Consider the following 27,748-nt stretch of genomic DNA (forward strand, 5'->3'; position numbering starts at 1 on the left):
AACCGCTACTATTTTCATATGTTTTGAACACTGTGGCTTAAACAATGATGCGGCTAATTTATGGATTTTTACAGGCTTTCATGTAATTTGCTCATAAGTCAAATACGGCCGTCAGTGCTGTCCATTAATTGGCTGAAAGCTGCAGTCCATCACACACACAGGAAATAAAAAATCTTATGCCGCGTTCACACCGGGCGCGACGCGAGCGACTGCAGCGACAGGTTGCCATGTAATCCCTATGTAAGGACGCGTTTTGGTGCCAAGTCATGCAGCACGACGCGATGGACGCGAATGAAGTGATGCGAGTGAAACGACTTTGAGCGATTGGTGCGTTTGTGGCGCGATATTGCGTCGCATCACATCGCGTTGCCCTCCTCCCCAAGTTCAAAAATCTGAACTTTTTCGTCTCGTCGCGCCACGATGACCAGTCAAGGACTGAATATGTAGTGACGTGGAGATGTCTGGAGTTTGACTGAAGATGTGAACATGTCCTGTATCTGGTAGCAGCCTGTGAGCAGGACTTGTGTCTCTTTTGTCCTTTATTTCATAATTATGACAGAGTTTTTAGAATGAGCAGCAGCCCCACAGCAGCGTAGCAGAGTCTCTTTCTCTTTTTATTTTACGTGCACGCGCGAGCAAATCGTCCGTGGAGATTATTTTACTTATTAACTACACAGATGTATAATAAAACAAATGGTAACTGGTTTCTAAACACAATTATAACCAAGTTTTTTGAGGAAGCGCAAGGAGCAGCCCCACAGCAAGCAGCGGAGTTTCTTTTTTTTTTACGTGCACGCGCAAGCTAATCGTCCCTGAAGATTATTTTACTTATTAACTACACAGATGTATAATAAAACAAATGGTGACTGGTTTCTAAACACAATTATGACAGAGTTTTTTGGGGGGAAGAGCAAGCTGCAGCAGAGTTTTTTTTTTTCTTTTAATTGTTTATAGTGCACGCGTGAACGGGACAGGAGGTCTTCAAACTGGGTCCCACAGGGGCGGAAGGACCGCTGAAAGCGGCCGTCATCCAGAAGCAGCTCCTGCAGCAAATAATGATACTCTCTGTATTGGGAGCTTTCCACAACAACTCGCTCCGTGTGATCAAGGTCCATCATGTTAACTTGACTGACAATCAGAACCGGCAAGTGGAATGGAAGCTCCTCCTATTTGATGACGCACCGGGGCAAATTTTCACAGCAAAAGCAGAGCAGCACACCGGGCGAAGGAGGCGCGTCCGTTGCCACGCAACCCCCGCGAATTTGTAGTGTCTGATCGCGCCCGGTGTGAACGTGGCATTACTTGTTTGTTTCAGTGGAATTCATCATCACATGATCTTAGAGAAAAATAATTCACACAAAGCCTCCTGAGTTTGGAAAACAACATCTGAAAATACTTTAATTCCTTGTGTGGCTGGAAAAAAGGTTCCTCCGTGACTTCGGCACTTTGCACCAGTTCCTCTGTCAGAACTCCGATCACGGTTTCAGCGGCAGAGGTTGTCCATCATGTTAGTGAGTTTCAATCCTTGGTGCAGGTGTTCAGGCCGATGGGAGACTGACTCAGTCTGCAACAGGTGTAACCCATTTGCGGAATGTCCGTGGTGCTGCGTTCGGACCCTCCACTTGCCTCCACAAACCGCAGTTTGGGTCAGAAGTTGAGTCACTGTGCCTTGTTAATGGCTCATTTACCACACACTTCAGTCTATTCTTTCTGAATGTGAGGAAATTATCCCATGATCCACAAATGAAAAAATAAAATAAAATGTTGAAATTACTCCGTTTTGCCTCAGCGTGTTGCGGAGATGCCACACAACACTTTCTGTGCGTGCATGCCGTGCTCATCAATATTACGTGTTCCACCTTTCGGGGAAAAAAATATTCACGGTTTGTATATGTGTATGTTACCGCTACATATTTAATTAAAAGTTTAAAAAATAGTGTGGAGAGTGAAAGGCTGTTTAGCTCAGTGTCACACATTGTAGATAAAAAAGAGCTGATAACACAGAGAAGCTTCTTTTCATCAAAATTAATCTGTCCCTCACATTTTCAAAAAAGGCTTTTAGTCCTCACAGACATAAATAATTATTGATGGAAGGTTTCAGTTCTGTTCCTGTTGTATATTTTGTAGTGCTGAAGTCCACAGGTTACATTTAAGTGAGATGTCTGGCATTGTCATGTTTAAGAAACACACAATTAATGTTAAAGGACAATTTGTTGTCGTCAAAAGTGATATTACATGACTTAAGTGAAATGTTTGTAAATAAAAACAAAGCTAATGATATTGGTAGCCGTTACAATGAAAAAGTAAGGAACAATTGATGAATAAAACATGTTTTCAAAGTCATCATAAAACTGTAATGGTATCATTAAGTATTTGTATTGGTACTCTGTATTGACGAGTGCCAACATGTATGTACTCGTACTTGTACTCAATCTGGAAAAAAGTGGTATCGGTGCATCCCTAGTATCTTTGGGACTCCTCTCCTGATCTTGCATGGAATAGGATCTGTATTGTGACCATCCTCTTGGGGGCAATAGAGGCATTTTAGTTTCACTATTTCATGAATTTTTCTTTTTTGTTGTTGTTTGTGTGTACTATTGAAAGATGTATAAATAATGCATTTATGTGATGCATTCTCTCTGGAAAAGTAGAAAGCATGATGCGTACCTATTCTTTCCGTCTTCATCTTAAATCAGTTAGTTTTTCCTGATTCTTTTAGCCAATTGGTGCACTCAATCCTAAGCGAGCAGCATTTTATGCAGAGCGCTACGAGACGTGGGAGGACGACAGCACGCCTTCTCACCACTATACAACACTGTACTCCACTGCTCATTCAGCACTGACGTGGATGCTGAGAATAGTACGTAACTCGCAACAAACAAAGTCTTTAGCAGCCCAGTGGGAAAATAAAAAATATTAAGGACGTCTTTGAACGTGAATTTGTCTTTTCTTGTCCACATAGGAGCCATTCACCACGTTTTTCCTCAATGCAAATGAAAACAAGTTTGACCACCCAGACAGAGCTTTCTCTGGGATCGGGCGCTCATGGAGGAACTGCCAGAGGGATACGGCTGATGTCAAGGTAGCGTTCACAGAATGACACTAAAGTGGTTCCTCACAGTTACAGCAAAACTTGAGAGTCTGACTAAACTCCATCAACAAGCAGGTATCTGTAACTATAAAAGTGTAAATGCAGCAGTGTCTTGGGTCAGTACGAGAGTTACAAATGTAACTACGGTTCTATGAATTCCGGATGACCGCCAGATTGCGTTGCTTTAGCACCTGGATAACTACATGTGCGCAAGCACAGAGAGGTCAAGAATATATACCAACAAAGTCACGCCATTGGATGTGACCTGGGTAATGTCACTGGTTGTCTTTATATGCCAGACGCACCCAGCGCTTGCTTCTTTTCGGAATGAATTCGCAAGACTCTAAGTGACAAGCAACTCTGACGGTCATCCGGAATTCATAGAACCGTAGTTACATTTGTAACTCTTGTTCTGTTTCATTCCTCCTGACCGCCAGAGGGCGGTGCTTTAGCACCTGGATGACTTAATACCAACAAGGTCCCGAAGAGTTACACTCACCTCGCATCAGCAGTGGAGAGTGGAGGCAGACAACACCGCCGAAGTCACCGCAGGAGGAGCGGCCACATTCAGTCTGTAATAGCGGGCAAAGGTACAGGACGAAGCCCACGTAGCAGCAGCACAAATATCACTCAAAGGGACACCTCTCAGTGCAGCCCAGGAGGTGGACACCCCTCTGGTGGAATGGCACGTAACCTTAGGAGGCTGAAGACCTTTGGACTTGTATACTGGTAAAATGGCATCCATGACCCAATGTGAGAGCCGCTGCTTTGAGACAGCACAGCCTTTTTGTGATCACCGTAACACACAAACAGGTCATCCATTTTCCGGATCCCAGCAGTCGCACTACTGTACCGCTTCAACATTCGGACAGGACACAGGGAACCTGAAACAGATAATCCTGGATCAGAATGCGGGGCATACACAGCCAAGGAAACTGGCTGGTTAATATGAAAGGTTGAAATTCTCTTGGGTAAAAAGGATGGATTAGGCCACAGCATAACCCCAGATACATCAGAATTCCATCACAAACAGTCCTCAGCGACTGATAGAAGTAGAAAGGCAGTCTTCACTGACACCCATTTAAGATCAGCACTTTCAACTGGTTCGAAAGGGGACAAGCTTAAACCCTCCAGGACTAGTGGAAGGTCCCATGAAGGTACGCGTGCAAGCCTTGGCGGCCGCAAACATAGAGCACCTTTCAAAAAACAACACACTAAGAAATGTGAACCCACTGACCAGCCATCAATGTAGACATGCCGGGCAGAGATTGCAGCAACATAAACCTTCAAGGTAGCGGCAAAGTCCTTTCTCCAGCAGTTCTTGTAAATATTTGAGTAGAATAGGCACAGGGCAACGCTCCGGGTCTAACTTTTGGTTCTCACACCACCGCGCAAACAGCTTCCATCTGTTGTCATACAAAGCCCTGGTAGAAGCAGCACGTGAGTAAAGGATAGTCTGAACAGCCTGGTCACAAGAACTTAACAAGGAGTCCAGCCCCTCAACGGCCACACATACAGTTGAAGGCGTTCTGGGTGACGGTGCCAAATCCTCCCCTGTAGCTGTGACAACAAATCCTTCCTCTCCGGGAGAGCCCAAGGTTCCCCCTTGAGGAGTTTGTAAATCATGGGAAACCATATCCTCCCTGGCCATAATGGGGCAACCAACAGTACCCTGTGTGCTCTGGTCTATCCTGTGCAGTGTCAACATTAACAGTGGGAGAGGAGAGAAGGCATAAAGGAGACAATCTGGCCATGGGTGAGCCAATGCATCCTGCTCCAGTGGGCTGTCTGGTTCCAAGAGGGAGTACCACCGTGGGCAATGTGTCGAGGTGCTTGAAGCGAAGAGGTCCACTTCCGCTACACCATACTTCTGCCAGATCATCTGGACCACAATCGGGTTCAGTCTCCACTCTCCCGGTGGTGGTTTCTGTCTGGAGAATAAATCTGCAGCGCTGTTCTGTACACCGGGCAGATGAACTGCTCTGACACTTTGAAGGCAAGGCAATGCCCAAAGGAGAAGCCTCCGAGTTTCTGCCAATGAGTGATTGGACCTGGTGCCCCCCTGATGGTTTATGTGGTAGACTGTAGACGTGTTGTCCGACCGGACAAGAACATGTCTTCCTCTCAGTGCCGGGAGGAAATGCTTGAGAGCCAGTCACACAGTGCGAAGCTCCAGCACGTTTATGTGTTGAAGTCTCTCCTGAGGACTCCAGACACCCCTCACCATCCTGTGATTCCACACAGCCCCCCAAACTGTGAGTGATGCATCTGTAACAACCACCTCTCAACGAGAAGGGACGGAGCCTAAAGGGACACCCTTGCAGATGAAGTCCACGTTCCCCCAGGGTCTGAGGTGCAGAAGGCACTGGTTGGAGAGTCATACAAGCCTGTGCTGATGCATCTTTGAGTTGAGGCCTAGGTTGCTGATCCAAATCTGTAGGAGACGCAAGAACAGAAGTCCCAAAGATACCACTAGCGACATTGCAGTCAATTTGCCCATCAACCGGAGCAGCCAACCAAAAGGCAGCGTCACAGCCCGTTGAATGTATGAGACGAGACGAATTACATCGTCAGGAGGAATGAAATAGAACTGGGCTTTCATTGACTTCTTTGAACTGTTGTTTTCTGTGGTAGAGTAATTGTCCATCATACAGTTTGAGGGGAAAAAGAAATTTGGTGCAGTGAACAAACAACTCTTTCTATTCTTGCCTGTGTGCATCACCACAGTGGAGTGGTGCAGCAGATAACAGAATATTTACAAAGGAATCCTTCAAATACTGATGCAAGCACCAAATTAAGCAGAAATACTTCTTAGACATTAACTCTTTTGAAAAAAATGGACTGGCCACTTGCATTTTCAATAGGTGGCCAAGTTGGGGTCAGTTGAAGAATTACACAGGAGTCAAAATTTAAAAATGCTCCAGTCATATCGAAAATTATACCACATTATTTGTCTGAACATAAATATTCCAAAAGGTATAGTTTGGACCATCTATGACTGAATGTTGTGTAGTTATGTGGTAAAAACATCAAGAATGGTGCTTTCAGTTTGAGTTTATGGAAGATAATTATAGAATTATTATTATTTTTTTTGTATTTGAAATGGCATAAACAAATTAAAATGCGTGAATACCAAGTGTTCCAATACTTTTGGAGGGCGATGTATGCACCACTTTTAAAAAGTTAAATTATGTGTTTAATACAGTTGCCAAAGTGTTAAACTGAGTGTTTCCATCATATGTGACAGGAGCTGATTCCAGAGTTCTACTATTTGCCGGAGATGTTTGTGAACAGTAATGAGTATGAGCTGGGTGTTCGTGATGATGCCATTCCCGTCTGTGATGTGGAGCTTCCCGCCTGGGCCAAGAAACCGGAGGACTTTGTCCGCATTAACCGCATGGTGAGACTCACTTTTTTATTTTGTGGAATCACTGCATTTCCATCAGCTTAAACACAAACCAACTGTACTCTTATCCTGCGTCTCACTCTGTGCCCATTTTGTTTTTTTGTTTCCTTCTAGGCTTTGGAAAGCGAGTTTGTATCGTGTCAGCTTCACCAGTGGATTGACTTAATCTTTGGTTACAAGCAGCGAGGACCTGAAGCAGTCAGAGCTCTCAACGTGTTCAACTTTTTGTCCTACGAGGGCGCCGTCAATCTAGACAACCTAGACGCTGCCCAACGTGAGGTCTGTTTCTATGACAACACATCACTAATGTCTGATTATTCCATTCCAGAAATCAACTCCTGGTGAATTTGTTGTGCTGCAGCTGTGCTTTAAAATGATTTAGTGCAACATGCAGTCACTATTATGGCACCAGTATAAAGACATAAAACTACTGTGGAGTAAAATGACCTCTTTCACACCTTTAAGATGTTGAAGTTCAAGTTCTGTTGTTGTTCTTTGATCAGATGAATCTTGATTCCATGATTAGTCACAGTATGACATGACTGGTCACAGCCCAGACTGCGTCTTTTCTTTGGTTTCATTTGCAAATTCTGCTGCTACATGCCACTGAAAGTGTCACTAGCATATACAATTAGACCCATATACTGTATATTTGTGCATTGACAGTTGTTTTAGATGTCTATTGCTGTATATTAGAGTTGAAAGAAAATAATATGAGTGCTTATTGCAGATTGTTGACGATAATTTGAGGGCACATTTTTGTTTATGGTCCTGTTATTGTTTTTATCGATTAAAGTATTTGGACATTTGGTTTTTGAGCTGTTTCGTGACGAGGTATGTTTTATTTCATTGACAAATTAGCAGACTAAAGGTCCTTAGTTAATTTCCAATGTTACATAGTTGTTAATCACTGAATTTAATAATTTAAAAAATGTGCTTAGTGACAATGTTCTCTGTATTTGCTTCCATCTTCATTGGCTGTGATTAGAGAGAGAGTGTAAATTCCACAAAAACAAGACATAAAATTTTATTTAGGCAAGTATTTCCATATGCTTTTTCCAAAATAGAATCCATATTTCTTTTTAACAAAAGCTTTCTGTGTGCTGCTCTGCCAGGACTGATGAAACAACATGCAACACTTTTATAGTCACAGTGTGTCCTGTCAGAGAAACAGAACATTCTTATTCATTCCAGTGATTGATTTCTTGGTGGCTTCCTCATTCATCTGTGTGCACAGTAGCCAGTGTTGGGCACAGTTCTGATAACCCAATAACAGATAATTATCTGAGATAATGTTTTCATTATTGGATTATCTTTTCAGATAACTTTAAAAACCATTATCGGACTAATTATCTTCCGATAAATTTTTGCCCGATAACGTAGTAAACAAAGCTGAACAGCGGCAAACATTTTTAAAATTTAAAATCTTTAAACACCTAAAAGTTTTCTAACAGATGTATAGTAATACCCTCTGCAAACATAAGAGAGCTGCTTCCAGGAGAAACTACTCCATCCTCTGCAGGCAAAGGAGAAAAAAAAAAAAAAATTCCTTAAAACCATACTGATACGCAGGCAGTATCACCCAAGTCATCCAGAGGCATACATTTTTAACTTATGGTTCAAATTTTAACCAAACTAATTTTGGACAAGTTATTTAAAATTACTGTCATGCCTGAAGTTTTTTAAAGTGAAAAATATCAATATATGTTTTAGTTTTAAAGTAATGTGCTAATTTTTAAGGTTTTAGTGAGCACATGCTGTGCCCAGCAGTGCATTATGGGTAATGCACTGCTGTCCTGTCGTTCACGACAGGACAAATGCATTTCAGACACTCTGTTCCTGAAGCTGGGCAGACACTGTATGATATTTTTAATCACTGTACTCGGTTTCAGTTCAAACTGTATCACAGAGGCGCACGGTGTAAAAGTTCAATGCGCCCGATTTATGTTCTCACACACATTGTACGTTCAAAAACCACACGTCGAACTCATGTTTCCAAAAGCAAAACGTAAGCTTTTTCAAACTTAATTTACAAAAACTCTCGATGGGAGACATCAAAGTTTAAAAACAAAACAAAAAAAATTACAAGACAGCTCTGCGGTGTTTGCACATGCACAGTGCGAGCGGTTGGACGCTTGTAGCTCTTCAGCAGCAGGATACCCTCACGACGGCCGACCAGAATAATATCAAACAGGTTTGATTTTCATTCAACCATACGATCAGTGATCAGGAGGTGGTCGTGAGATGTTAAACGCAACTTGTTACTCCATGTACAGTACATGATGCAGGACGCGTGATTAACCTGAAATTCAGTCCAAAAAATTCTTGCACGAATGAAAAATCATCTGAAAAAGGGCCAAAACTCTCACAGTGCAAAGCCAACATTTATGTGTCAAGACAATATTGAGTGCACGTTTTACAACATCATAAAACGTGCGCACATCATAAAACGTGTGCACGGCACTAATAAAATGAGCGCACATTCTCTCCACATGCAAAACATTTTGCGATGACACTTTCAGGGCTCTGTAAAAATGCCTGTTTTTACAAATAAAAAATGGAATATTTTACAAAAGCACATTTATCTGTAAACACCGACACACGACACGTCACATTAACGTGTTGGTTTACATAATGAATGACTGAACCAATCAGTGTTTAGCAGAGGCACTTTTACCCAGAATCCTTTGCGATCTGTCTGTGTTTGTTACAAAACCTCAGAATTAGTGCATTATTCAACATTAAAAAATATGTTATATTTTAACTTTGTACAAATGACAGAATTTACATTAATGGAGTTATTCTATCAGTATTTACACCAAACCATAAGTCAGCATGACTTTATTTTCCAAGACCTCCGCCTGACCAGAGCGTTGTGGTAGAGAGTTGGTTTTGTGGCTGCTCTCAGCTTGTGTCTGTGCTGTAAACCTTGTAGTAAACAAGAGCGTCCAACAGGGGGCAGGATGTTCAAACATAGAAGTGCGGGCTCATTGTTTGGGTCTTTTGGGCGAGCAAAAGCATTGGTGGAGAGACTCAGCTGTATCCAACCTCTCTGTACATGAGGCAGGTCCAGAGATTGGTTGAGGCAGTTCTAAAGGATGCCTCACATCCTCTTTTTGATCAGTTTGAACTGCTCCCTTCAGGACGGAGGTATAAAGTTCCTTTTTGTAGAACTAAGCGCTATAAGAGCACTTTTATTCCTGCTGCTATTAGTGTACTTAATATTTAATTAATTTATCCGCTTTTTTGCTTTGAGATGGCACACGCTCTGTGACTTTTGTTCTGGCGCCATGCTATTGGCCTGTACTTGCACTGCTTTATTGGTATTGTATTCTTATATTTTTTATATTGTATTTTTATATTTTTATTGTATTTTTATATTTTTAATTATATTTAGGGTATTTTTATTGGTTTATATGTGTTACGTGATTGTTATGAATGGTGTGACTCACTGCCAAAACAAATTTACCTTTTGGTACAAATAAAGTAACCTTGAACCTTGAACCTTTTGTCACTTTCCAAAAGCGATCATGGTGTTAAAACTCAAATTCAGCTTGTTAGTAGTTGCAAATGTACCAGAGACAATACTGGAATTTATCGGTTATCTGTAATTTCTGATACATTTTGGGGTGGTTTATCGGTTTATCTTTATCAAAGATAACTTTTCAGTTATCTGATTATCTGTTATCGAAGTTAATTTTTTGGTTATCTGCGCCCACCACTGACAGTAGCTCAGTCTTTGAGGATACCCTCATCCCTATAATGTGCCACAGTCTTTTCATTTCTTACTGTTTTAAATGAATTCCATGTAATGTGTTCTACTTAAAATTGAATCTAAATTATTTGTCTGTCAACTGATTGTCCAACAATCCATGTGGCTGTACATTTTGTGTCTCTTGGCACTGCTGGTATCAGATAACTTTTGATCATTCTGCTCCAGGTACCAACATGGACTGATGTTAAAAAAAAGTTATTTGTTCTTTAGGATTATCCTGCTTTCAGTATGGAAGATTATTTCCACGGCCAGTTGGTTCATCTTTTGAAGTGTACTGCTCAAAAGAAATGTTTGCTGTAGTGTTGTCATGGTGTAAGAGTTAAGCAGAGGACCACATTTTGTCTGCAACATGCCTTCTTTGATTCCTAAAACACAAGATCTTTGTTACATGCACGGACACTGCAGAAAGCTCCACTGATTGGTCTCACCATCCTGTTACAAAGAAAGTCCTTACTGCTTGCTCAAAAAAGACAACAGCCCATGTTTTACTTTAATTTTAGCTTAAACTGTAATCTGGCATCAAAATAACTGAGCAGCTACATCCATATTCAAGCAGAAATGATTTATTTCAAGATGCACTCTGGGTCAGTCGTGCTTCAGACACATGGTGTGTACAGTTCCAGTTCTGCTACATTATACAAAAGTGGAATGAAATGGAATGAGACACAAAGCAATGCAAAGCAATATTTTTTAAAATAAGTCGTTCCACGCTCTGGCCAAAATCTTCTAGCTCCCCCACTGCACTTGCCCCGATTCTCTCTCTTTTTTCCCAGTCTCCCTCCACTGTGATGTCCAAAGCAACAACCCCACCCCAACAGTATTAGAAACCAGGGGAATCACTGGTTGCTACACTATTATGTCTGATGGTTCAGTTTCCTAATAAATAAATGTGGCTTTGTTGAATTTTTGGTCTGTGGTTCAACCCCTTCCACTGTCCCTCTGTATTACCCTGTAGGTAATCGAGAGCCAGATTCAGGTCTGTGGCCAGATCCCCTCCCAGCTGCTGATTGAGCCACACCCACCTCGCTCCTCTGCCATGCACCTGGTGAGACCACTTCAGCATCCTGAGCAAAACGCTATTTGATTTTGTGCTTTGGTCACAATGTTCCCTGTATTTGCTTAAGACTTGAGAAAACTTTGTCTGTACTTGAAACTTAGGCATCAGGTGCAAGTCGCTGTCTTCTGGAACTTATGTTATTAAGAACATTATTTGTTTGGAATGCGCATTGTATATACTTAATGTTTTGTAGATTGTAGATAGTGAATATGTTTTGTAGACACACATGGGTAACATACCGTAATTTCCGGACTATAAGCTGCTATTTTTTGTCACATACTTTGAACACTGTGGATTTTGCAATAATGCAGCTAATTTATGAATTTTTACAGGCTTTTTCACAAGTCGAAATACATCAATTGATGCTCTCAATTGACTTCCTGAAAGCCGCGCTCCTCACGCGTGTAAATTCACACAGTGTAAATATAAAGTCTTACTTGTTCATTTTAGTGTAGAAAAGTCCCTCTCTGGCACTTTGCGCCAGAGTTGGGCCATCAGATCAGTTAGCAGAGCGGAACCTTCTCCCCCCACCCTTCCACACTGGGTCTCTGTCTTGGCGCAACAAGCCAAAAAAGTCACAGCGCCTCATTAACGTCTCATTTACCACAGACTCATCCGATCCTGGCTGCATGTGATGAAATCTCAAGAAAAAGTTAAAATTACTCAGTTCTCTGTGTGGAACAAAGAAGCCGTGCGACACCATGCACACACTGGATGACGTGCGTGTCAGTGTTTAAATGTCACCTACAGGGAAAAAAGCATTTACAGTACGTATTTAATTGAAAGTTAAACCTTTCTGTCTAACATCTTTGTGAGTAAATATCTCATGGTACAACATGGAGACCCGCAGCTTACAGACAAGCGCAGCCTATTTATGTACAATTTCTTTTTAAAACTGGTGGGTGTGGCTAATATTCAGCTGTGCTCCATAGTCTGGAAATTACGGTAACACAATACATAATGGATTTGTTAGACTCTTTGTTTTTGGTTTTAGACTTTGTTCTTTATTCTCCTCTCTATAGCGTCACTGTCCCCACACCAGAACCCTACATGTCCACACAGACCTGTCCATCCTGATCCAGCAGTGGCCTCCAGCTCGTCTAGGCTTAGAACTCCCCTCAGTGTGTGTCCCTGCTTTGACCCTGTGCTCCCACTAATGGACTTTTTCCTCTCCCACCCTCTCTGTCCCATCTGTTCTCTCTCTCTCCGTCCATACCCCCCCCATGCTGACATTCCCTCCTTGTTCTTTTCTCTTTGGCTCCTTCTCTTTCTGTCTCACCAGTGTTTCCTTCCCCAGAGCCCTCTGATGTTTAAGGATCAGATGCAGCAGGATGTCATCATGGTGCTTAAGTTCCCCTCCAACTCCCCGGTGACACACGTCGCAGCAAACACACTCCCCCACCTCAGCATCCCAGCAGCCGTCACCGTCACCTGCAGCCGCCTGTTTGCCGTCAACCGCTGGCACAACACAGTTGGTGAGTTTCTGATGGTGAAGATGACATGATTAAGTTTGATTGACTTTTCTCTTTGTGTTTTGAAGATATCGCCGCGGACAGATGAACAGACATACAGCCGTTACAACTGTCTCTTTCCTGCTTTGCAGCAAGGTTATTAAAATGCTCTTAACATTTAAGATGCTGTAATTACAAACAAAAATGTGAAACTGCAGTCCCATTTATACAAAAAATTGTTTATTTAGGTTTGTAATATAAAGTTGGATTGAAAGTCATCACTCAGTTATTGCCATTTATTAATTATTCTGCTGTGTGGCACAGCTGCTGTGCTGTCCCCCTGAAGATTAATGTATAGAAATCTGTAATGATACAACTGCAGTGTTGAAATAATGAATAAAAAATCACTTTCTGGGTAGGAACCTGGTGATAGATAGTGAACACCTGTTAGCAGAAAACATTATTTTCTCAAAAAGGGGCAAACTGTTCCCTGTTCCACTCCAACGCACAGTTTCTCTAATCACAGCCACAGAAGCTGAAAGCTAATTCACAGTTGTCCTGGGTGTCTTGGTGGCTTCCTTCACTCGTCTGCTTGTATGGCCACTGCAGACAGATTTGCCAAACAGTTCCATAATGTTTGCATTTCTTATTGATTCGTGTAAATTAAATCCAAGACATATTGATTGATTTTGGGAAAGTTTATGTGTTCATCCCCAGCCGTGTTTAAAACTGGGTGTAAAATTGTTGATTTAGTTGCGTTATATTGTAGGGTGTCCACACTTGTCTTTCCCATCATTTTGGCTTTGATGTTTTATATTATATTTGCTTCATGTTGTAAAAAAAAAAATTGTTTTCACTATCAATTTCAAGAGGTCCATCAACCTTTACAGGCCATAGAATATGAAATATCATATTTATATTCATATTTCATCATATGAAATCTGTTTTTAGAATTTTTCATACTTTAGTGGGGAAATCTTTATTAAATTATATTTAGTATCTTAGGTCTGAAGTCTGGAAACGTGCGCTGGCACCTCGACTTGCCGGATCCACCACACCACGGAACCGCCCTGGATCCTGTATGGAAAGCACCCAGGCATACAACTGATCCAGAAAGTAACCATATCTGCAAACAGCCAAATGAAACATGGGAGTCACCCTGACCGTCTCTGGCCACTGGGGTCTTCAACACTGAGGCACCCGCGTGCTAAATCGTGCACAGAAGAACACACCACATGGCCAAATTGTTGTAGCTGAAGTGATACTCCTCATCTGAATCTCCCAAAAAAAATCTCCCCCAAGAAGATGGGTGCTGAAGACTTCCAATTTGGAATCATGGCTTCTTACTGTGGTACTCACCACCACTTTAGGTGGTGTTTATATGGGTCAACTCAATTTCTGTTCTTGCTTTGTCTGTGACACTCACAATAAGGAAATTTAATATAATTCCTCAAAGGGTGCTGAAGCAGACTGCAGGAACAGAGGTTGGAGGGGCTCATGTAGAGAGTAAATCAAGCTTCATGCTGTATTGGAGGCTATGGATAAATCAGACGACCCGCGAGGTTGCCTTAGTCTCTCTTTGGGCAATAAGACCATTATGGAGCTTATATGGCTCAATTTTTTTCAGTGAGATGTGAATTTAGTTTATAGGTTTATCTTCAGTGTTGCACCCCACCAAACAACAATTTGTATTGACATAGACATATTTGCTAATTAATGCCCTAATTAACCTCATTAACACAGCTTGCTGTGTGTAATTAATCCTGAAAATGTAATTATGCAGGGTCACAAAGCAGCTCAAAGCAATTATTGTTCTTGATTCCACATGAGGTTCACGTAACACGAGCTTTCATCAGAGCAGTGTGGGCAGCACTATCATCTTAAGGATTATGCGATGAGCAGTTTGTCTTTGTCTTCTACTTGTTTATGTACCTGCCTATGTGTTAAAATTGTAATGTTCAGTTCTTAATCCTTCAGGTCTCAGAGGAGCTCCAGGATACTCCCTAGAACAGGCTCATCACCTGCCCATTGAGATGGACCCTCTCATAGGTCAGTATAAACTTACCATGATTTACTGGTTTTACTTTCCTGGCAGTTCAATGAATGGAGTAAAGCTTATAGCCGAATGATCTAACATAACTGTAGATTGCAAAGTTTACAAAGCTATTAGCAACTAAAAATGAAAACATTAAGGTTTCCATTTTCTGTAAGGTGTTGAAGGTACCATGATCACAGGTGGTACATCCTACTTATACTGTATTACAGCACTTAACGAAATTCTGTTGTATTTGCATTAATGGTAAATGTCCACCAGGCTGAGATATTGCTCCATTTCAAGAACCTTGAGTACAGGCTGCTGTGGGATGCAGCACACCTGTTGCTTATACTAGTAGATACATGCATGAGCTGTAAATGCTAGTTTTTGTGTTGACCTGAAATCAGAGGCCAAAAGACTGAGCTAGGTGACAAATTTGTTGGATACCTTATTAACTGTGCCCGCCTCAAACATTTCTGTGCTCCTTTTCCCACCTAGCAAATAACTCAGGTGTGAACAAGCGTCAGATCACTGACCTGGTGGACCAGAGCATCCAAATCAACACACATTGTTTTGTAGTTACTGCTGACAACCGCTACATCCTGGTTTGTGGATTCTGGGACAAGAGCTTTCGTGTTTACTCCACTGAAACAGGTCAGTTTATGGAATTATTCAAGTTGTTGACGCTAGTGTTGAACACTTGCCCCAATTTTTAAGATAAAGGATGCTGCATGTGGGTGAGGGCAGATGGATAAGAGATGTGGAAATAAGTCGGGAGCAGAGTGGCTTCATACTAAGCAAAAGTACACTGTATACCAACGTAGGACTGAATGTACTGGCTAAGTACCACAAGGCTCAAGACGGATGGAGAACTATGTGAAGGTCATTCTGGACATGTACGGAGGTTGTAACATGAGAGTATGTTGTTCAGTTGGAGTGACCGACGCAGTCAAAGTGAATGCAGGTTTGCATCAGGAGTTGGCACGTAGCCCACTTCTGTTTGTTATATTGGAGGGTTGTGTTGACTGAGGAACGTGAGGCAACATGGATGATGGTGTATGTTGATGACTTGGCACTGGTGAGTAAGCATAGGGAACAAGTAAAGTCAGACTTGGAATGTTGTAAATGTAGAACAATAACAGAGAACAACAGCAGTCTGTGAAGTTGCAAGATGTGCGCTTGGTAGAAGTGGAGAAGGTCAAGAATTTAGGCTCCAAAAGCTAAAGAAAAAAGCAAGTGCAGGTAGGATGAAGTGCTTGGAGAAAGATGTCAGGACTGTGGTGTGATTTAAAAGATTACAGCAAAAGTCTTCTTCTTTGTCTTTCGGCTGTTCCCGTTAGGGGTCGCCACAGCAGATCAATCATTTCCATCTCACCCTGTCCTCTGTATCTTCCTCTGTCACACCAACCACCTGCATGTCCTCCTTCAACACATCCATAAACCTCCTCTTTGGCCTCCCTCTTCTCCTCCTGCCTGGTGGCTCCATCCTCAGCATCCTTCTCCCTATATACCCTGGGTCCCTCCTCTGCACATGTCCAAACCATCTCAATCGCGCCTCTCTGACTTTGTCTCCAAACCGTCCCACCTGAGCTGTCCCTCTGATATGTTCATTCCTAATCTTGTCCATTCTTGTTACTCCCAAAGAGAATCTCAACATCTTCAGCTCTGCCACCTCCAGCTCTGCCTCCTGTCTTTTTGTTAGTGCCACCGTCTCTAAGCCGTACAGCATAGCTGGTCTCACTACTGTCTTGTAAACTTTCTATCTAAACATATATATATATATATATATATATATATATATATATATATATATATATATATATATATAGACACAGTTGTTCAGATACTATTTACCTCTTTAGTTATATCGTGTGTATTTGTGCAAAGGTTTGTCCATTGTGAGTGTTGACCATGTTTGTTCAGCATTAGTGCTGGGTTGAAAAGATTGATTCACCGATTTTAAATAGATTCTCATTTATATTATATATATATATATATATATATATATATATATATATATATATATATATATATATATATATAAAACTTAGGTGAACTTTCCCCACTGCAGGAGAACTTTTCTAATATCTGCATTCTCCTGCTGCAGCGTGCCATGCAGCGAGTGCTGCAGGCGGGAGTTTTGTAGGGAAAACTGGGACTGTTATCCCCCAGAAAATTTTTAAGTTTAGAACTCTCTGAAAACACTGTTGCCTGCATTTTGAGGGCCAAATTTTGTGAAGTAGTATTAATATGTCGTATAACTAGACAATCATGTAACACCTCAGAAAACGGTTTTAATACACATACCCAAATTGAGATCGAATCGAATCAAAATAATCTATTCTGATTCTTAAGAATTGGAATCAAATTGATTCTTGAAATTTGAATCCATACCCAGCTCTATTCAACTTACTGATGGCTTGGGGAAACAAACTGTTTCATAGCCTTGTGGTTTTGGCGTACAGTGATCTATAGCGCCGACCAGAGGGGCGAGGTGAGAAGAGGGTGAATCCTGGGTGAGAGGAGCTGCTGCTGATGCCACCTGCCTGCTTCCTCACAACGGATGGAGGGCAGGTTGGCACCAGTGATCCTCTCCATGGTCCTGATTGTCTTCTTTAGTCTGTTGCTGGATCTAACCAGACAGTGATGGAGTGATAGCCAAGGACAGAGTGGATTATGGCTGAGTAGAAGTTCACCAGCAGCTCCTGTGGCAGGTTGAACTTCCTAAGCTGCCTCAGAAAGTACAACCTTTCCTGGGCCTTCTTCACCACTATGTCTGTGTTGGCCGTCCACTTCAGGTTCTGGGTGATGGTGTTGCTCAAAAATCTGAATGTACTGTTGTGGATAGTGATGAGGAGCAAAGGTGGGGGAGCTCCTCCTGAAGTCCCCTGCTATCTCCACAGGAGGGGCAATAGTCAGGAGATATTCCACTGTGCAGTAGGTGGAATCACCGGCCTCAGAGGATGTTCATTCAGTTGTTTAATTTTGTAGAAAAAAAGCAGATCACAGACATGACACAAAACTAAAGTCATTTCAAATGGCAACTTTCTGGCTTTAAGAAACACTATAAGAAATCAAGAAAAAAAGATTGTGGCAGTCAGTAACGGTTACTTTTTAGACCAAGCAGAGGGAAAAAATATGGAATCACTCAATTCTGAGGAAAAAATTATGGAATCACCCTGTAAATTTTCATCCCCCAAATTAACACCTGCATCAAATCAGATCTGCTCATTGACATTGACCCTATGTGTCTTTTTGCAAGGAATGTTTTTGCAGTTTTTGAAAAATGATTTCATCATCCCCAAACATCCTTTCAATTGTCCAAAATATCAACATAAACTTGTGCATTTATTGATGATGTAATGACAGCCATCTCCCCAGTGCCTTTACCTGACATGCAGCCCCATATCATCAATGACTGTGGAAATTTACATGTTCTCTTCAGGCAGTCATCTTTATAAATCTCATTGGAAAGGCACCAAACAAAAGTTCCAGCATCATCACCTTGCCCAATGCAGATTCGAGATTCATCACTGAATATGACTTTCATCCAGTCATCCACAGTCCACAATTGCCCATTGTAACCTTGTTTTTTTCTGTTTAGGTGTTAATGATGCCTTTCGTTTAGCTTTTCTGTATGTAAATCCCATTTCCTTTAGGCGGTTTCTTACAGTTCGGTCACAGACGTTGACTCCAGTTTCCTCCCATTCGTTCCTCATTTGTTTTGTTGTACATTTTTCGATTTTTGAGACATATTGCTTTAAGTTTTCTGTCTTGACGCTTTGATGTCTTCCTTGGTCTACCAGTATGTTTGCCTTTAACAACCTTCCCATGTTTGTATTTGGTCCAGAGTTTAGACACAGCTGACTGTGAACAACCAACATCTTTTGCAACATTGCGTGATGATTTACTCTCTTTTAAGAGTTTGATAATCCTCTCCTTTGTTTCAATTGACATCTCTCGTGTTGGAGCCATGATTCATGTCAGTCCACTTGGTGCAACAGCTCTCCAAGGTGTGATCACTCCTTTTTAGATGCAGACTAACGAGCAGATCTGATATGATGCAGGTGTTAGTTTTGGGGATGAAAATTTACAGGGTGATTCCATAATTTTTTCCTCAGAATTGAGTGATTCCATATTTTTTTTTTCCTCTGCTTGGTCTAAAAAAGTAACCGTTACTGACTGCCACAATCTTTTTTTCTTGATTTCTTATAGTGTTTCTTAAAGCCAGAAAGTTGCCATTTGAAATGACTTTAGTTTTGTGTCATGTCTGTGATCTGCTTTTTTTCTACAAAATTAAACAACTGAATGAACATCCTCCGAGGCCGGTGATTCCATAATTTTTGCCAGGGGTTGTAGTCTTGGACTATAGTTATTCTGTTTCTCAATGTGCCGGAACGCTACTGTTTGACAAGGAAGCAATCTATTGCTAACCGTACTAGCATACTAAAACAAACTGAAATAAATAAATCTTGTATGAGTATCAGGAACTTGTTCTTTTGACCCCAGTGCAGTACACAACAGTACCTCATGGATGCTGTTGATACTGAGGGTGCAATAAGACTTGATATGTCAGATAATGGATGGGTGGTGAAGAAAGTGAGGCTGAAACACGGATTTTGAATAGTTTTTCAGTTTTATAGAGAAGTAAGTCTTTTCCACCCTGTACAGTTGGGTTGCTGCCGACCCCCCAGGTACTGCAGTGTGAAGTGGTTTGTTATCACAGTTTTGTGGAGGGGTTACTGAAATGCTTCTGGGTTTAGGCCCCCGTCACTTTATGCACTTTTTAAATGCACTCTGGTCCAAGTGAGCCTGTAGTCACTGTCCTGATTTTTAAGACACCTCTGTGAGCAGTGTTTTTACCCACAGCCTTCCAGAGTGATCCTTAGCCTTCGCTTTTCTCTCCACAGGAAAGCTGACCCAGATCGTGTTTGGCCACTGGGATGTGGTGACATGTCTGGCCAGGTCAGAGTCCTACATCGGAGGTGACTGCTATATCGTGTCAGGTTCCAGAGACGCCACTCTTCTTCTGTGGTACTGGAGCGGGCGGCACCACATTATAGGAGACAACCCGAACAACAGTGAGTGAAAACACATTGCTGGACCCAGGAGGTGCTGAACCACAGGGTTCTGCCCGCGTGACTCTGAATTGTGTCATTTGCTTCAGGTGATTATCCCGCTCCGAGAGCAGTACTGACAGGCCATGACCACGAGGTGGTGTGTGTGTCCGTCTGTGCAGAGCTGGGATTGGTCATCAGTGGAGCTAAAGGTCAGGAACTGACAGATATTCAGACTTTATATTCAGTTCTTGTATTAACCACACCATCCATTGTCATCAACATTTGTTTATTGAACTGATTTGAAGGATTGTGTTGATTCTTAATTCAGTGAATAGTTTACAGATGATGTCATGTTACACTGACACCAGTTAACTGATTCCCCCTCCCCCACTGCCTTTTTAGATCCTGTTAATGTGAATAATTCATCAACTATTGATCTAATTAATAGCGTGAAAATGTTGTGTAGTGTAGCGTGTCAGTCCGTTAAAATCAAACTGATCAGGATTCTGATACATATTATGATTGGTTTTGATATTATTTTAAGAAAAACTAATGCAATTTTCAGCATTTTGTCTTTCATATCTGGTGATATACTACATTGTAAAATGAAAGTATCCCAGTTCTGTCTTTTATATTTTAATTAGTCTGGATCGAGTGATTAAACTAGATAATACAAACACAAGCGCCATTTAAAGAAAACAGTTTTTAAAGGAAGATCTACATGTTGTGCTCCTCAGAGGGCCCGTGCCTGGTCCACACAATCACAGGGGACTTGCTCCGTGCCCTGGAGGGGCCGGAGCTGTGCCAGCGGCCCCGCCTGATCTCTGTGTCGAGCGAGGGTCACTGCATTATCTACTATGAGAGGGGCCATTTCTGTAACTTCAGCATAAATGGAAAACTGCTCGCGCAGATGGAGGTCAACGATTCCACACGGGTAGGCCCGACTCTGTCTGCATGTGTTTGGGTCTAACATAGTGCTGCTCAAAACACCATAAACCTCCAGTCTATTTTAATTTTAGACTTTATGTGAAACTTGTTTTTGTCTTCTTTTTTTTCCTTCAGCTGAATCATTTGGAAATTGTCCACATTTAAAGTTGACATTGTTTTGTTGTTGTTGTTGTTGTTGTTGATACTATTAGTATTTTTTATTTATTTACTTATTTATTTTTGGTCTTGCTGTAACTTCTCTCCCTCTTTGAAATCAGGCAATCTTATTGAGTAGCGATGGACAGAACCTGGTGACAGGAGGCGATAACGGCGTTGTAGAGGTGTGGCAGGCGTGTGACTTTAAACAGCTTTACATCTATCCAGGCTGTGACGCTGGTATCCGTGCCATGGACCTCTCACATGACCAGAGGTAAAGCACACAGCGTCACTGTGAGAGATTTATTTTTATCAATAAAGAACAAAGAAGAGTGTGTTCTGAGGCCTTTTTGAGGGCCCATTTTCAAACCACATTATCAAGAAAACTATGTGAGTTAGAGCCTTTAAATTTTTAAGGTACGTATCTGATGCTGTGACTCTCTGAATGTGGACTCTCAGGGAGCATAGTTTAGGTTGAACATAAGGTGCTCGGTCCTTGAAAGTATATGTAACTCCTAAAGTCCCAGTTACACAGAGGGTTACAAAATGTCACAGGTGTGCGTGCCAAATTTGTTTGACTGTCTCTGAATAAATGGGTGTCAACAATGTGTGTCGCACTCAAAAACAGTCACACAGCGTATCCTGAACACATTCATATGCATGGCAACTCCTGCAACTAAAATTTTGGCAGCTGTTTTTTTTTTGTTCTGTTCTAGTGTGCCACAGTGGTATTATCTCTGTGCCACAGAGATTGTGTTGGCATCTGGGACAATGAGGTTGGAGAGAAACACTGGGTGTGAGGAGGAGCAAAGAAGAGGCCAACAGCTCTGGTGCTGAAATTTGGAAAGTGGTCCTTGAGAAAAGCATCATACAGATAAAAACAGACAATCACTCATCTTCAACCGCTTACTCCATTTAAGGGTCACATGGTGCCAGGTGGAGTACACCCTGGATTGGACATTTCCAGTCTGTCGCAGGGTCACATAATAGACAAAACCATTCACACCTGCACGCATGCACATACATAGACAATTTAAAGTTACCAATCCACCCAACCTGCATGTTTTTGGATGTGGGAGGAAGTCGGCAAACCCGAAGGGAACCCATAAAAACATGGGGACAACACGCAAGCTCCACACAGAAGGGCCACAGGTGGGAATTGTTCCCATGACCTTCTTGCTGTGAGGCAACAGTGTTAACCACTAACTCACCGTGCTGCCCCTAAAATCAGACATGTTTGGATTTTTTATTTATTCATTAAGCAGTTATTTTTTATTCATTAATCAGAGCTGTGGACTGCTTTGCATGCAACAACTTAGTTGAGCCAAAGACACGTGTGTTTATTTTTTTTTTAACGCCAGGACATAACTCCTTATACAGAAACACTTATGTTTCCATGGTATTAATATAACCTGAGGTAATTCCTGATTGTTTTCCTGAAGTCAGAAGGCACAAACTACATGGATGCATGCATTCTGTGTATGATGTGTTGTAAATTGACGAAATAATGATGTCTGGGAATTATTCACCCCACCTCCCACCCAAATATTTATGCAGTAAGGGATTTATCAGTCAATCATTCTACGCACGTAACCTGTTTTTAACCAGATGATGTTGAATGAAATGACTATATTATCCAGTTAGTAATAATAGTATTAAATTGATCAGCCACGTTTGCTCTTCGACTTAATGTGGCATCTGCCCCCACAGATACACTCGTTGTGGAAATATGTCAATTAGGAAGCTGAATATAAAACAACCTTTTTATGCCATCAGTGTTCTGGGGCATCATTGTAAGAGTAAACAAAGTCATGGCTAGCCAGTTGAGATTTTGCTGCTTCAGGGAATCCAGTTATCTTTGTCCATGTTCTTATGAACTGTGGTATGATGACAGAATTAAAACGTGCACAGATGCTACTTTGTAATGTGTTACACCGAACACTGCTCCTATACTACAGCACGTTGCTTTATGTCTAGAAGTAAGAGTTGGCATCCTGCTTGTTTTTTGTTCCTGCTTTGTTAGCTCCTCTGAAAAAGAGAGCTTTAAATCAGAAGTGCCTGACTCCGTGCTATAACTCACAAACTCGTAGCTTAAAGCAGATAACCCGTAAGTTGGAGAGGAAATGGCGTCTCACTAATTTAGAAGATCTTCACTTAGCCTGGAAAAAGAGTCTGTTGCTCTATAAAAAAGCCCTCCGTAAAGCTAGGACATCTTTCTACTCATCACTAATTGAAGAAAATAAGAACAACCCCAGGTTTCTTTTCAGCACTGTAGCCAGGCTGACAAAGATTCAGAGCTCTGTTGAGCTGAGTATTCCATTAACTTTAACTAGTAATGACTTCATGACTTTCTTTGCTAACAAAATTTTAACTATTAGAGAAAAAATTACTCATAACCATCCCAAAGACGTATCGTTATCTTTGGCTGCTTTCAGTGATGCCGGTATTTGGTTAGACTCTTTCTCTCCGATTGTCCTGTCTGAGTTATTTTCATTAGTTACTTCATCCAAACCATCAACATGTTTATTAGACCCCATTCCTACCAGGCTGCTCAAGGAAGCCCTACCATTATTTAATGCTTCGATCTTAAATATGATCAATCTATCTTTGTTAGTTGGCTATGTACCACAGGCTTTTAAGGTGGCAGTAATTAAACCATTACTTAAAAAGCCATCACTTGACCCAGCTATCTTAGCTAATTATAGGCCAATCTCCAACCTTCCTTTTCTCTCAAAAATTCTTGAAAGGGTAGTTGTAAAACAGCTAACTGATCATCTGCAGAGGAATGGTCTATTTGAAGAGTTTCAGTCAGGTTTCAGAATTCATCATAGTACAGAAACATCATTAGTGAAGGTTACAAATGATCTTCTTATGGCCTCGGACAGTGGACTCATCTCTGTGCTTGTTCTGTTAGACCTCAGTACTGCTTTTGATACTGTTGACCATAAAATTTTATTACAGAGATTAGAGCATGCCATATGTATTAAAGGCACTGCGCTGCGGTGGTTTGAATCATATTTGTCTAATAGATTACAATTTGTTCATGTAAATGGGGAATCTTCTTCACAGACTAAAGTTAATTATGGAGTTCCACAAGGTTCTGTGCTAGGACCAATTTTATTCACTTTATACATGCTTCCCTTAGGCAGTATTATTAGACGGTATTGCTTAAATTTTCATTGTTACGCAGATGATACCCAGCTTTATCTATCCATGAAGCCAGAGGACACACACCAATTAGCTAAACTGCAGGATTGTCTTACAGACATAAAGACATGGATGACCTCTAATTTCCTGCTTTTAAACTCAGATAAAACTGAAGTTATTGTACTTGGCCCCACAGATCTTAGAAACATGGTGTCTAACCAGATCCTTACTCTGGATGGCATTACCCTGACCTCTAGTAATACTGTGAGAAATCTTGGAGTCATTTTTGATCAGGATATGTCATTCAAAGCGCATATTAAACAAATATGTAGGACTGCTTTTTTGCATTTACGCAATATCTCTAAAATTAGAAAGGTCTTGTCTCAGAGTGATGCTGAAAAACTAATTCATGCATTTATTTCCTCTAGGCTGGACTATTGTAATTCATTATTATCAGGTTGTCCTAAAAGTTCCCTAAAAAGCCTTCAGTTAATTCAAAATGCTACAGCTAGAGTACTAACGGGGACTAGAAGGAGAGAGCATATCTCACCCATATTGGCCTCTCTTCATTGGCTTCCTGTTAATTCTAGAATAGAATTTAAAATTCTTCTTCTTACTTATAAGGTTTTGAATAATCAGGTCCCATCTTATCTTAGGGACCTCGTAGTACCATATCACCCCAATAGAGCGCTTCGCTCTCAGACTGCAGGCTTACTTGTAGTTCCTAGGGTTTGTAAGAGTAGAATGGGAGGCAGAGCCTTCAGCTTTCAGGCTCTCCTGTGGAACCAGCTCCCAATTCAGATCAGGGAGACAGACACCCTCTCTGCTTTTAAGATTAGGCTTAAAACTTTCCTTTTTGCTAAAGCTTATAGTTAGGGCTGGATCAGGTGACCCTGAACCATCCCTGAGTTATGCTGCTATAGACGTAGACTGCTGGGGGGTTCCCATGATGCACTGTTTCTTTCTCTTTTTGCTCTGTATGCACCACTCTGCATTTAATCATTAGTGATCGATCTCTGCTCCCCTCCACAGCATGTCTTTTTCCTGGTTCTCTCCCTCAGCCCCAACCAGTCCCAGCAGAAGACTGCCCCTCCCTGAGCCTGGTTCTGCTGGAGGTTTCTTCCTGTTAAAAGGGAGTTTTTCCTTCCCACTGTAGCCAAGTGCTTGCTCACAGGGGGTCGTTTTGACCGTTGGGGTTTTACATAATTATTGTATGGCCTTGCCTTACAATATAAAGCGCCTTGGGACAACTGTTTGTTGTGATTTGGCGCTATATAAAAAAAATATTGATTGATTGATTGATTGTTTTTCTTACAAACAATCCAGAATTGTGCAGATTACACTTGACTTTTTTTTTAATCTGGACTTTTACTTCAGTTGCATCTCAGGACAGGTACTGCAGTTGGGTTGTGAGACATTTAAATTAAATAAATTCAAATGTCTTTGCTTTCAGATTCTGCAATAAACTGTAAAATTACCTAAAATAATTTAAATGAAATATCTAAATATTTAAATATCTTAATTCTTCATCTGACCTCGCTTAACATGTACCACTGTATTTGGTGAGCCAGCATGTATCTTATATCTTGTCACTGGTGTGGAATTATAGTTGATGGAACACTTAATCATTGGCAGAGGCTGGCCAAGAACTATTACTCCTCCCTGGGTTTATTTATTTATTTATTTATTCATGAAAATATAAGGTAGGTGGGAAGTTTAAAACAAGCAAATTGTTGGGTTTGCTGACACATTTCACGGTCTGTGTGCTATTCCCTCAGGACTCTCATCACCGGCATGGCATCCGGCAGCATTGTGGCATTTAACATAGACTTTAACCGCTGGCACTACGAACACCAGAACAGATACTGAGGCAGTCAGCGTTGAGAAAGAGGAGGAAAGGAGGCTGAAAAGAAGAAGAAGAGGTGCTGCATTCTGCTGTGTATCTGTAATGTGGAGGAAACTACAGAAAGAGACAGAAGGAAGCATCCAGGAGCTTAAGCTCTGTTCCCTCATCTGCTTCACACCATGTGAGGATGCAGCAGTGCTGGTGGAAACACGTGTGTAACCACAGACATGTAACATCCTGAAGAAACATGCCAAATGTAGACAGACTGCAGAATTGGGGGGGATGTTAAGCATACAGTGCTGAAGTCAAACATACCTGTACCATTCACAGGACATGTGCAGTTCCTATTCCTGGTTCGCTTTACGCTTCACATACAAAGAACTACAGTTTTTCTGTTTCTCACATTTATTCTATGCTGTTTTATGTGAGGGGAGTTTAGATGGGGAAATATTTGGGTGGACAAAGAATAATGCTATTAAATGTGTCTAAAGTGTTTAGAAACTGTCAGAAATCAACCAGCCCCACCCATTATTTAAAGACAGGAACAAGCGGTGCTACTGGCTTTATCCTAAATCCACCTTAGAAAACTTGTCGGGAATTATGATTTTATTTTATTATTACTGTTATAATTTCCCCCCTGCACACTGCTGGGTTAGTTCTGGTTTTGATGTACATACGGTTGGGCTTCCCGCAGAGTTGACGCATATTCTTTGACTACACAAACTGCGCTTTTCACCTTTAATTTATTAATGACTTACTCTCTGTAAAATATTGTGTAATAATTATTATAACGTTGACAAGACTGATGGTAGTAATGGCAGTTCCGAATACTGCAATTTTTTTTTTTTTTTTTGCTGGAGGTGACGGTGAATGAAAAAAAATCTTTGACCATGATTTCCTTTGTATATTCGGTGATCGTTTTGTCAAATATGTACATAAAGTCTCAGTGCAGGTTTGGTGGGAGACTCGATCAGCTAAATAAGACCGATAGTGTAAAGGAAACCACTTCACATTTGTTGTTTATTTAAGAAAAAAGAGAGAATCAAATCATTGTAAAAGTTTGTTTTGTATTTGCACTTTGCACCAATCACATATCATTATTTATTAGCTTGTTTTTTTCTGGTCGGCTGCCATTACGTTTGGGTCTATTTTACCCCTCTGGGATTATTTGTGCATTGATGTTTGTATTTATAACGTTGAGCTCATGTGTGGTTATTATGTTTTACAACCTCACAGTTGTAAGCAATATCATGATTCTGTAGCTGATAGTGGCCGAGTGGAGGGAGGCGAACCGACAAAGTCCGAGATGTTCTGTATGTGTGAAGCCATCATGATCAAACGCTCACATGCACATACTCTATCGACAGGTTCAACTTACGTATCCAAAACAACAACAAAAAAGTTAAATATTTTTGGATCTATGAAAACTTACAAAAAAAACTATTGTATTCCTGTTTTATTGCAAAGATGTAAAATATGACGTATGAGTTGGAAAAAAAAACTAATAAAATATGCAAAGAATTTGATTACTTTTTATTGAGCAGACTTGATGTGACAGGAATGTATGCTTCATGACGGTGCAGCAGTGTTACGATTATGACAGAGGTCCTGAAGTGAATCTCTCCACAGCCTTGGACTTTAACATAACACTCCAATTTTTATGTTTAGGTTTTTGCTTTTATATATGGAACTGGGTATAAATGCAATGAATTTTACTCAATGTATTAACAGCAATCCTTATAATGTAAGTCTGTCCAATGAGCTTTGGCCTCTGAAAATGGAGGAACTGGGTATAAA

The 27,748-nt window shown here is 41.1% G+C and overlaps 1 protein-coding gene across 17 annotated transcripts in view; it reads left to right on the forward strand.

Moving 5' to 3' along the window:
* nbeaa (neurobeachin a) overlaps positions 1 to 27,469 on the forward strand; it is a 361,602-nt gene extending 334,133 nt beyond the window's left edge. For 11 of the 17 annotated variants that reach the window (XM_034178240.1, XM_034178256.1, XM_034178258.1 and 8 more), the window contains 13 exons: positions 2,720 to 2,860; positions 2,963 to 3,082; positions 6,339 to 6,491; positions 6,612 to 6,776; positions 11,228 to 11,317; positions 12,612 to 12,804; positions 14,758 to 14,829; positions 15,314 to 15,469; positions 19,726 to 19,896; positions 19,983 to 20,084; positions 20,613 to 20,809; positions 21,081 to 21,232; positions 25,884 to 27,469. In XM_034178240.1, the coding sequence (XP_034034131.1) occupies positions 2,720 to 2,860; positions 2,963 to 3,082; positions 6,339 to 6,491; positions 6,612 to 6,776; positions 11,228 to 11,317; positions 12,612 to 12,804; positions 14,758 to 14,829; positions 15,314 to 15,469; positions 19,726 to 19,896; positions 19,983 to 20,084; positions 20,613 to 20,809; positions 21,081 to 21,232; positions 25,884 to 25,974 (1,803 nt within the window). In that variant the 3' untranslated portion in view covers positions 25,975 to 27,469. The remainder of the gene's footprint in view (positions 1 to 2,719; positions 2,861 to 2,962; positions 3,083 to 6,338; positions 6,492 to 6,611; positions 6,777 to 11,227; positions 11,318 to 12,611; positions 12,805 to 14,757; positions 14,830 to 15,313; positions 15,470 to 19,725; positions 19,897 to 19,982; positions 20,085 to 20,612; positions 20,810 to 21,080; positions 21,233 to 25,883) is intronic. The other 6 variants (XM_034178254.1, XM_034178257.1, XM_034178243.1 and 3 more) reach the window with 1 other exon arrangement.
* The last annotated feature ends 279 nt before the right edge of the window (positions 27,470 to 27,748 follow it).

This window comes from Thalassophryne amazonica, chromosome 9, assembly GCF_902500255.1.
Source record: "Thalassophryne amazonica chromosome 9, fThaAma1.1, whole genome shotgun sequence".
NCBI classification, from domain to species: domain Eukaryota; kingdom Metazoa; phylum Chordata; class Actinopteri; order Batrachoidiformes; family Batrachoididae; genus Thalassophryne; species Thalassophryne amazonica.